Source organism: Perognathus longimembris, chromosome 20 (genome assembly GCF_023159225.1).
Source record: "Perognathus longimembris pacificus isolate PPM17 chromosome 20, ASM2315922v1, whole genome shotgun sequence".
Lineage (NCBI taxonomy): Eukaryota > Metazoa > Chordata > Mammalia > Rodentia > Heteromyidae > Perognathus > Perognathus longimembris.
Genome location: NC_063180.1, coordinates 27,986,622 through 27,998,584, shown reverse-complemented (window position 1 = coordinate 27,998,584; position 11,963 = coordinate 27,986,622). Strand labels below are relative to the sequence as shown.

General features: G+C 46.6%; 1 protein-coding gene and 1 pseudogene across 1 annotated transcript; both read left to right on the top strand.

The window, feature by feature from the left end:
• LOC125367965 (extracellular calcium-sensing receptor-like) lies at positions 1-11,963 on the top strand. Its single transcript, XM_048368731.1, has 6 exons — positions 1-209; positions 2,434-2,725; positions 5,824-6,621; positions 7,785-8,006; positions 9,490-9,613; positions 11,065-11,963. The coding sequence occupies exons 1-6, from the start codon at positions 1-3 to the stop codon at positions 11,961-11,963; spliced, it is 2,544 nt and encodes an 847-aa protein (XP_048224688.1).
• On the top strand, positions 3,786-4,260 carry LOC125367982 (annotated as a pseudogene).

Below are 11,963 nucleotides of genomic sequence, written 5' to 3'. Positions count from 1 at the left end.
ATGAGGCTATGTATCTTGCTTCTGGCCTTCCTGGGGTCTCTGTCTGATGCTGCGTTCTCTGGACCCACAGGCTGGCATTTCCCAGGGAGGAGTCCTCGTTTTGACCGCCTTGGGGATGTGGAGGTGGCTGGGAGCTTCAGCATCTTTCATTTCTATGATGTCACCTCATTGGATTTCACGGCTCCGCCAGCTGGGCGGCCCTACTCAAGGTCAGTGCCGGGTGTGCTGGGGGTCCTGAGTGCTGAGGGCAGCGGAATGTCTGGAGACTGGGAGGAGTGGTTCTGGAACCCAGAGGGATGCTAAGTGCTGCCCCGCCTGTGTCCCTCCTGTCCTGAACATCACTCTGTCAGGCCCTGAGCTCTGTCCCCAAGCCCTTTTGCTCAAGGCTAGCGCTCTGCCACTTTGAGCCACAGTGCTACCTCGACTTTTCTGTTGGTTAATTGGAGATAAGAGTGCCACTGACTTTGTTGCCTGGGCTGGGTTTGAACTGTGATCTTCAGATCTCAGCCACTGGAACAATTAATATCCCAGGCATGACCACCATTACCTGGCTTCTGTCTTTGCTTTCTTGTTTGTACCAGACTCTGAAATGTGTGCTCCTTGCATGTTCTTGGCTGTGCTGCCTGGAGTTCAGGTTAGGCAGAAATACTTGTGACTCTTCTCCTACCCTGGATGTTTAGCACAAGTTCTGGGTAGATGTGTTTGTTGAGTGAACCCATGTGGGATGTCTCCATCTCTGCATAGATCCTCACCCTTGGTTTCCCCCCTACCTGCAATTCTTTTGCCAATTTCCCCCCTGGATTTTCCACTTTTTCTAGACAGCCAGAGATTGCAGGACAGCCCTTTGGGCCTATTTTGAAATGTAGGATGAACTTGATTTAGAATTTGCCAGAGTTGGAAGTAGTGCTGTGGCTCAAGGTGTAGAGTTCTAGGCTTGAGTGCAAGGGGGCTCACTGGCTGCACCCACTTTCTTAGTTCAAGCTCCACAACTGACATAAAAAAGAAATAAAGAGATAGAAATTTCCAGCATGTCTGGATATGTATTAAGCAAGTAATTCCTCCTGGCATGTGGGAGGCTGAGCAGCTGCCATCAGGAGGCTGCAGGTTGCAGGAAGTATTCAGTAAACTAAAAAAAACAAAACCCAAAACAAAACAAAAATGCATGAACTATTACCCCAAACATCTAGCCCTGCTTTGTTTTAGCACTCAGGACCCTGAGAGTGCCAGTTCCACACTCTTGCTACTTTTCTATTTATTTTACTTTGGGCAGCAGCAGGGATTAATGGGCCCCCAGACAATGCTAGGCAATGACCTCCCAGCTCAATAAGTATCATTCATGGGATTAATAATAATAATGCATGGGTTGGGCATATGGCCTAGTGGGAAGTGTGCTCCTCTCATATACATGAAGCCCTGGGTTCAAATCCCCAGCAGTACAAATACAGAAAAATGACCAGAAGTGGTTCTGTGGCTCAAGTGGAAGAGTGCTATCCGTGAGCAAAAAAAAAAAAAAAAGAAAAAAAGAAAAAAAATAGAATCCAGGGACAGTGCTCATGCCATGAGTCTAACCCCTAGGACTGGCAATATAAATAATAATGCATAAAGTTGTATATATGCATATATATTTATGTACATTGTAGAATGATTAAATGTATTGGTAACATATTGGTCACTTTACATTCTAGGGTCTTATTTTTTGTGTGCTTTTTACTACTTTTTGATTGCAAAGGTGATATACTGAGGGGTTGCAGTGACATAAGTAAATTCCTGAGTGCATTTCTTCTTTGAACATTGTTACCCTCTCCCTCATTTTCTCCCATGGTCACCCCCCACACTAGTGTCCTTCTGTAATGGGAACATTTGACTCTGCCGCTTAGAAAGTATGAAATGAACATGGGTGAGTAGGAACTGATCACCACGCTGTGCAAGGGGACGGAAGCTTGTGCTCCTGCCTCAGGAGACCTGGCCCCCTTCGCAGTGTCTCTCACACCTCTTCTCCTTCTGGTTGTTCTGAATCCTGCTGCTCTGCACCTCCACACACTTCCTCATGGGAATGTGGCATCATGCCTTTTATGCATGGGCTCCAATCTCTATGGTATGCTGACAGTAAATGCCCCTTCTCCATCTGTACTCTGTTCTTCTTCTCTGCTGATCCTGGGGCTTGAACTCAGGGCCTGGGTGCTGTCCCTTAGCTTCTTTTGGTCAAGGTGACCACTCTACCACTTAAGCCACAGCACCTATTCTAGCAGTTTTGGACAGTTAATTGAAGGTAAGAGTCTCATGGTAAGAGTCTCATGGACTTTCTTGCCCAGGCTGGCTTTGAACCATGATCCTTAGATTTTCAGCCTCCTGAGTAGCTTGGTTTACAGGTGAGGCACCGGTATGCAGCCTGCCCTTGTCTTCATGGTAAATGTAGGCATTTCTTTCCCCCAGTGTTTCCAATTGGGGCTACCGGGTGGCCCAAAGTTTCGTCTTTGCCATTGAGGAAATCAACAGGAGTGTCCACCTGTTGCCCAATCTGACCTTGGGCTTCTCCATCCGCAACTCTGGGGACTCAGTACACGGAGCTCTCCATGAGACCATCGGCTTCCTCACCGGGCAGGAGGAGCCGGTCCCCAACTACTTCTGTGGGTCTGGCCCCCCCAAAGTTGCTGTGGTGGGGGACACAAGGTCTGCCCTGTCTGTGTCCATGGCCAGGCTTCTCGGGCTGTACAAGTTTCCCCAGGTGAGTCCTCCTCAAAGTCTCCCCCCAGTAGTGATTGTGACAGGGGACTGTGTGATGGAGGTGGGGAGGAAACTGATGGGCTTTCTGTGGCACCAGGTGATTGCTTTCCCTGCCCAGCATGGTTCTCCCTGGCAGAGCCTCATTTCGAGCTGCAGTTTTGGTAGAATGGTGGATCCAATGGCATCTCTTGTTTACCCTTTTGCCCCAAATCCCATGGCCCCTGTACTAGCGAGGCATTCACTACTGTGATAAAATCCCTGGGAGAGGCAACTTAAAGGAGAGATTAATTCTGGCTTGTGATTTCTCTGGTTTAGTGCCTGTTGCTGGCTCAGATGTTTCTATGTCCACAGTGATGCAGAGCCTCAGGTGCAGGGGGTGTTGGAACAGAAAGCTCACTTCACACTGGTTGGGAAGCAGACAGGCAGAAGCAGACGGAGCACCTGAGAGCAAGATTCAACTTCGCAGGCTGCAGCCTGTGGCCTGCTGTCCCTGACTAGGCCCAGCCCCTACTATCCACTACCCCAAATGCCATCATATTTGACTCCATCAAAGAGTTAGTCCACTGACTAGTTCAGAACCCTGAGTGTCCAAACCTTCCCCAAAGTCTGTCAGCTGGCATGTGAGGTTCATGACAGGAGCCTTCACCTGGCCTCTGGTGGCAGAAGCAGGTTCTGCAATCAGACAAGGAGAGTTAGACATTCACCCCAGTTGTAGTCTAAGCTGTTCCTCTGCACCCTGGCCTGAAAAATCAATGAAACATTTGAAACTTGGTAAATCAGAGTCCTTATTATCTCTCATACTACGTAGATCACAAAAGGCTAGATGTCAAGGCCTGGTTCTAAATCATTCAGAGCAGCATCTCCAAGAACTCATGAAAGGGCTGGGAATATGGCCTAGTGGCAAGAGTGTTTGCCTCATATAGATGAAGCCCTGGGTTCAATTCCCAGCACTACATATATAGAAAACGGCCAGAGGTGTCACTATTGCTCAAGTGGCAGAGTGCTAGCCTTGAGTAAAAAGAAGCCAGGGGACAGAGGCAGGTTTTGGGAGTGAAGGTGGCCCTGCAGCACAACCTGGGTCTCTAGGTGGCGCCATGGTCGTCATGCTCTACAGGATTGGCTTCCAGGAGGCTGCCAGAACATATCAGATTGAGGCTGCACCTACCAGCGCTGCAGGGAGTGGGTTCAAGGCAGACCTTATCTTCAAGTAGATTGAGAAGAAGCTTGAAGAGGAAGGTGAACAATTGGTGAAGAAATTGGTGATGTTTTTGCCTTCAAGGTAAAGGATGGCCTTGGGGGTAAAGAAGCCACTTGGGTAGTGGATGTAAAGAAAGGCAAAGGATCAGTGCTTCTGAACTCAGATAAGAAGGCTGACTGCACAATCACTATGGCCATGTCTGACTTGCTGGCTTTGATGACTGGGAAAATGAACCTGTATTCAGCCTTCTTCCAAGGTAAATTGAAAATCACTGGCAACATGGCCTGATAATGAAGTTACAGAATCTCCAACTTCAGCCAGGCAAAGTTAAGCTGTGAAGAACATCTCTGACAACGTGGGAAAACCAAGATGAGATACCTAGCTATACCTCCATCCTCCTGTATTGTCACAATAACCATACGTGGACAACTAGCATAAGTTAGATCTGTCGTTAAATTGGGGGGTGGATCATGTTTTTCCTAAACTCTGGGTAAACAGGATCTTGTGGTATACTACTGCTTGGCAGAATTGCATATGATTATGCATGACAAAGGTAATATGGTAATTATGGTTTGGGGTGAGTTTGAGTTTCCGAATAAAATTAGAAACAGTAAAATCTTAAGGATTATGCAAACAAAAGCAATTGTTTTGCTTAGAACTATATATAGGGTTCATTCTGCTGAAGATTCAATTTAAGACTTTTCTTTGGGAGAACTAGGGTAAAAACAGAAATACTAATAGCTGAGCGGTAGTTAGTGTTGTACATTTGATAACTGTCATAGATTTCTCATTAATAGTTCTTAACATACTGCATTGGGATTAACCAGGAAAAAAAAACAGTTTTGCATATCATACCATCAGAAACCATCTTCCCCCCTCCAAAAAAAGTAATGATGATCAAAGCTTGGGGGAAATTTTGTAGCTAAACACAGGCCTATTTTTAAAATAAAAATATTTTTAAATGGGTTTATTTCTTGAAAAATCAAGGTATTAAAGTCATATAATGTTGCTAAAAGTAACTGAAAAAATAAATTTGGTTTTTGGATGCACAATTTTCAAAATATAAATGCATTAAGTTTATGAGGTTCTCAGCTTTTTACTATAATTTTTCTTTTTCCTATGCTAAAGTAATTATCCACATTTGCCTTTATTTGTAATCTTCCTAATTCTAAAGTTATTTCTTATCACTGAGACAGCCATGCAATAAAAATAATGACTTTGGAAGAATATTTAATAGAAAATAAAGTAGCTCTTCCTGATTTAAAAAAAAAAAAGAAGAAGAAGAAGAAGCCAGTGACAGTGCTCAGGCCCTGAGTCCAAGGCCCAGGACTGCCAAAAAAAAAAAAAAAATTAAATTAAAAAAATAAAGAACTCATGAAAGCCCTCTTAGAATGAGGAAGAACACAGCAAAGATTAATCTGCATATGTGTGAGGGATATGGAGCTTATGGTGCTGGTTAAAGGTCAGTGTTTTCAAAGTGTTAACTAAGTCTTTGGTGAGAAAGGACTTTGCAATTCAGAAATGCATGGCAAGGATTGTCATCAGCTGGAGATGGTTAGATATGCAGGTGTCAAGACTTCTTTCCTAGCAAGCCCCACGCTTTCACAAGGCCTTGGTGAGCCTCAGATACTGGGTGGAGGCATCATATGGCAGCCCCGTGATTCTTAAGAGGTGATTGTGTTCTAGTCCATGGTTCATGGGAGCTAACCATGTTCCAGTTCATGGCACCTAGGAGGCTGTAGAACTCACAGCAACAAAGTTTGCAATCCTGGGCAACCATGCATTGCAGGCAAGTCATCGACTCTTGCTCTGTTCCTGCCCCTGTTTAAATCGTACAATCAGCCAATACCTGCACCCTGGTTCTCATCTCCTCTCCCTATTGCTTGGGCCTTCCCTGACAGATCAGTTACTCATCTACACTGCCATTCCTCAGTGACAAGACTCAATTTCCTTCCTTCCTCCGGACCATACCCAGTGACATCATGTTTACCCAAGCAGTGACTCAGCTGGTGTTGCATTTTGCATGGTCCTGGGTGGGCATCCTGGCCCAGGATGATGACTTTGGGCAGCAGGCCAGCTCTCTGGCCACCCAGGAGCTCAGCCAGGCTGGTGCCTGTGTTGAGTTCAACTTCCAAGTCTCCTCCCAGACATCTCAGGAGAAGACTCGATTAGTTGTGCAGAATATGCTGAGATGCACCGCCACTGTTGTTCTGGTCTTTGTGAACAACTCCAATTTTCAGCTCATCATGCTGGGCTTGCTGAACCGAGGTATCAAGGGCTGGGTCTTGGTTAGCCCAAATACACGGCACATGGCTAATGTACTGACGGTGCCAGGTGTCTCCAATTTATTATATGGCGCATTTGGCCTTCTGCATTACAGCAACCCAGTACCCGGGTTTCAGGAGTTCCTTGCTGGCCTTCACCCCTGCAGGACCCCAGAGGACATGTTCAAAGATGGGTTCTGGAAGGCCACGTTTCAATGTACATGGCCACACAGGAATACCACACTGGCAGAGGGTGACCAGTTCTGCTCAGGTACTGAGAGTATGAGAGGCCAGGAGCTTCCTTTCCAGGAAGTGAGTCAAAGTGATGTCGCCTACATGGCTGTCTATAGCATTGCCCATGCCCTGCACAACCTGCTAGCCTGTGAGGACCGGGATGGGACGTGTGCAGATCCTGGGCGCTTCCAGCCCTGGCAGGTGAGAGAGCAATGTGTGGAGTTGGTGATTTGGGGAGGATGGACAACAGGACCCTCAATCAGAGACTGGGCTCTTCAGCAAGGATGTCTATGCTGTAAAAATGGGTTTCAATTGAACATGTCAGTTTGTGAGTACAATGCATCTTTTAATTGACTTTATATTTCTTTTCTTCTTTTTTTTACCACTCCTGGGGCTTGAACTCAGGGCCTGAACACTGTCCCTGGCTTCTTTTTGCTCAAGGCTAGCACTCTGCCACTTGAGCCACAGCACCACTTCCAGCTTTTTCTGCTTTTGTGGTGCTGAGGCATTGAATTCAGGGCTTCATGCATGGTAGGTAACCACTCTACCCTAAGCCACATTCCTAGCCCTTTATTTTTTCTTATTTATGTTTGTTTTTACTTAGTTTTGTAAAGGAGGTTCATTTCCAGAACTCAAGTTATTAATTTTGTTCAATGGCATCCTTACAGGAAAACTCTAAGGGATTGGCTAGGTCTCTCCCTACTTTCCTCCTTCTCCTCTCTCCTTTACTTTTTTTTTTCTTCTTTTTTTTTTTTTTCCCTTCGGGACTTGAGCTCTGTTCCCAAGTGCTTTTTCTTTTTTTTTTTTTTTTTTTTTTTTTGTTTTTGTTTTTGTTTTCTTCTCTCTTTCTTTATTTTTTTTTTCTCAAATTTTTATTATCAAACTGACGTACAGAGAGGTTACAGTGTCATACGTTGGGCATTGGATACATTTCTTGTACTGTTTGTGCTTTTTCTTAAGGCTAGCACTCTTCCACTTTCAGTCCCAGTGCCACCTCCGGTTTTCTGGTGGTTTACTAGAGAAAAGTCTCATGGACTTTTCTGCCTGAGCTGGCTTTGAACCTGAAACCTCAGATCTCAGGCTCCTGAGCAACTAAGATTATGGGCATGAGCCACCAGTGCCTGACTCAGAAAAAATATTTGAGTTCTGCTTTATGACAATGGTAAGCATAACCTAAATTATTATTCATGAAAATTCTTAATTTGATAAGTTAACAAAAATAATTTGTGAGTCTCTGCAAATGCCACAGGCTATCTATGATCCCGTATGCCTGGTGGAGAGCTGGCATTGTCTGCAGCAACGCCAGCTCCTCACAGTGGCCAGTGGCCATCACCATTGTCTACAATAGCACCTTCCTTCCCCAGCTTCTCCATTCCCTCAGGAAGGTGCACTTCAAGACTCCTGATGGCAGCGAGATTCTGTTTGATGCTGACGGTGATCTGGTTACACAATTTGACATTGTGTGGTGGCAGAAGACCTCTGAAGGCACATTCTACCCTATGCACATAGGCAAGATTGACCCACGAGTGTCTTCAGGGAACAGAATGTCCATCCACTTGCCGGAAGATGTCCAGGTGAGAGGGCTGGTGTATGGATGGTCCTGTCCTGCTGGGTTAGGAGAGAAATCAGAGGCCAGTGGCGCTTGTCCCTATCTGTTGCATGAAGTTGATGTAGCTCTAAAATGGGCTCAGCATAACTCAGTGCTGACATTTAGCCATACTGGGAGGACAGTCTTTTATTCAGCATCATAAATTGAAACACCAGAGGCATGAAATTTGAATTACAACCTGCATCTGGAGCTTCGTTTAGATTATTTAACTGTGTCTATTTAGGATCAGTTCTGTGAAGAGGCAAACAGTGTACCTGAGAAGAAATCCATACATTTCTCCAAGCTCATCTTCATGTGTCATGTGGGAGACAGGCTGAACAGGCCTTCTGCTTTGACAAAATTTTGTACTTTGTGTAGGGACCGGTGTATCTTGCTGTCTTTCCTGGTCCAGAACAATCTTCCAGCTCTCTTAGTGGGTCTGTGAGCCCTTGCGCAACCTTGCCAAACTTGGTGCCTGGCAGTGTGTCAATGTTAGTCAATGTTAGCAAAACGAGCCAGGTTCCCACTGGTGCACTCCCCACACCCAAGGGACAAGGGCTGTTGTCAGACATACTGAAAATACTTTTCAATGTGCAAGGGCCATGGAGAGTGTTCTGGTTTTTTTTTTTTTTCTGAGTTAAGGAGGAAATCAGCAGAGCCCACTTCTGTCAAAAGTCTTTCTCATTGTGCACTGGTGGCTCATGCCTGTAATCCTAGCTAGTACTCAGGAGGGTGAGATCTGAGGGTCTCAGTTCAAAGCCACCCTGGACAAGGAAGTCCACAAGACTCTTATCTCCAATTAAAACTGGACGTGGCACGGTGTCTCGAGTGGTAGCCCGCTCGCCTTGGGCTGTCCCTACAGCGCTCACATCCAGGGTTTAAGCCCCATGACCAACAACAAAAAAAAAACCCAAAACCAAACTGTCTAACCACTTCCCCCTTCCTACAGACCTTTTAAGATCTGTTCCAAGGGACATGCGGCCATCTACTTACTGTTTGTCTGTGGGTTGAAGTGGGGGAGCCAATGGCTGGAAAAGGCCATTGTGTGTGAGGGTATAGATATCTGTTTGTGTGTATGTGTGTTTCAGTGTATGAAGTCAGCACTTACATTTTTTTAACTATAAGAAGCTTCACAAATATGTATGTCATCCTTGACCTAGGGACCTCTTCAATGTCTTACTTTCAATACGTGTTCCTGAAATGACCATTTAATACCTGCAATTCTGTGTAGAAGCATCAAGGCTCCTTGTTCATCTTTGAATTGGTCATCCAGGACCCCCTTCCCCAACACTGGTTTTATTCATCCCCTATATTTTGTGTTCCTCTCCCATCTGTGTTTGGTGTGACACCGATGATACTTTCTGGAAAGCACCTTATCTTATGGTTGGGAAGGAGTCTCATCTTCCTCTTGGTGCAGAAAAAGGCCTGCCCCTGCTTCTGTGTCCCTGGACAGGCCTGATGGCCCTGTTCTTCATCCCCAGGTGCCTGGCTCTGTCTGCAGTGGGAGTTGTCTTCCAGGGTTCATCCAGACCCCCAAGCAGGGGGCCCCTCACTGCTGTTTCCATTGTAGCCCCTGCCCCGAGGGACAGTTTACATACCAAACAGGTGAGGATGTGAGGCACAAAGCCTCCAGATTTTATTTTCATCCACCAAGCCACTGCTTCTTCTCTGTTTAGCTGTGGAGTTTGCATTGGAATTCTGGCCAGCATAACACTCTTTCCATCATTTTTAGGCAAATGAACTGTCAAATGTATAAATGCATGGATTGTAGTAGCTGAGCCTGGTGCAGTCCTTTAAGATTATGAAGCAAAGTATGAGTGGAACCCACTGTTTCCTTACGCCCAGTAACCACAAGCCTACCTCTACCAAGTCCATCGGTTTCACCAAGTATTTTGTGGTGTTTTGTGTGTGTGCCAGTCCTAGGGCTTGTACTCAGGGCATGGGCACTATCCCTGGCTTCTTTTTGCTCTACCACTAGAGCCACAGCGCCACTTCCCTTTTTTTCTATATATGTGATGCTAAGGAATGGAACCCAGGGCTTCATGTATGCAAGGCAAGCACTCTACCACTAGGCCATATATCCCAGCCCCTTGTCAAGTTTTTAACTTTTGTAAGTGGAATTACAGAATGAAGGTTCATTTGTATCTTTAATTCTCTTCTTCCAAGAGTTTATGAGATCCCTCCTAGTGGTGGAGTGGGAACATGTGCTGTGGTGTTAAGCAACAGTGATTCATTCCCCTCCCCATCCCACCCAAGTTCTGGAGGCTGGAAGGCTGAGATCCAGGTATCAGCAGGATTGGTTTCTTCTGAGGCCTGTGTTCTGAGCCTGCAGAGAGTCACCCTATTCCTGTGTTCTCTGGCATCTGTGTGTCCGTGTCTTGATTTTCTCTAATAAGCAACCAGTCACAGTGGGTTGGGGCCCACCTGAGTGTCTTCATTGGACCTTTATTATTTTAGCTTCCTGTTTCCTACCTCCTAATACAGTTGCACTCAGAGGTCAGGACTTCCACATAGTAATGTTCTTGAAAACCTTCATCTCAACTCAGTCCATAACATTTGAAAACTGGAACAGTTATTGCAACTATTTGTGAGGAAATTAACCATTAAAGACATAATATATGCTGGGCTGATGCCTGTAATTCTAGCTACTCAGGAAGCTGAGATCTGAAGATCACAGTTCAGAGCCAGCCCAAACAAGTAAGCCCACAATACACTTATCTCTAATTAACAACCAGAACAATGGAAGTGGTGCTGTGGTTCAAAGTGGTAGAGTGGTACACTTGAGTGAAAAAGCTCAGGGACACTATCCTAGCCGTGAGTTTAGGCCCTACTCCTGACCCCCTCCCCCAAAAAACATCACATAAAGCATGGCTATAGGGTATGCCTTTTTTCCTGGGCATCTGTCCCTAATATCGTCGATTCTGTTTCTTGTGATTAATAATAACTCACAACTCCATTAATGAGCATGAAATGCTTCCCATGTGTTCATGGGAAGTCGCTCTCTACAGAACTGGGCTCAGTACTCTCACGATGTGGGGTCTCTGTGTCTCCCACAGACATGAAGCAATGTCTCCTGTGCCCTGAGGATCAGTACTCAAGCCCTACTGGAGACAGCTGCCTACCCAAGACTGAGGCCTTCCTGACCTTTGATGAGCCCCTGGGGTTCAGCCTGGCTGTGCTGTCACTCATGCTGGCTGGCCTGGCTGTGCTGGTCCTGGGGATATTCTGGAAACACCAGGACAGTCCTGTGGTCAAGGCCAACAACCGGCCTCTCAGCTACTTGCTCCTGGTCTCCCTGAGCCTTTGTGCCCTGTGTGCCTTGCTGTTCCTGGGCCAACCCACGGCTGCCACCTGCCTTCTGCGCCAGACCACCTTTGCTGTGGTGTTCACTGTGGCAGTGTCCTCCATCCTGGCCAAGACCCTTACTGTGATGCTGGCTTTCAGAGTTACCAGGCCAAGGGACATGTTTCATGTGTGCCTGGGCCCCAGCGTGTCTCCATGTGTTGTCCTGATGTCCTCCATGGTCCAGGTGATGCTCTGTGCAGTCTGGCTGGGCACATCCCCACCATTCCTAGGCAGGGACATGGCCTCTGAGCCCAGGCACATTGTCATCCAGTGCCAGGAGGGCTCCGGAGTGGCCTTCTACTGCGTGCTGGGTTACCTGGGCTTCCTGGCCATGGGGACCTTCTGTGTGGCCTTCCTGGCCCGGGGCCTGCCAGATGCCTTCAATGAGACCCAGTTCATCACCTTCAGCATGCTGCTGTTCTGCAGTGTCTGGATAGCTTTCCTGCCTCTGTACCACAGTGCTCGGGGTAAGTCCATGGTGGCCGTGGAGATCTTCTCCATCTTGGCCTCCACTGGGGGGCTGCTTGGTGGCATCTTCCTCCCCAAGTGCTACATCATCTTGCTGAAGCCTGAGCGCAACACCCTGACCTGGTTAAGGCAAGGACACTGA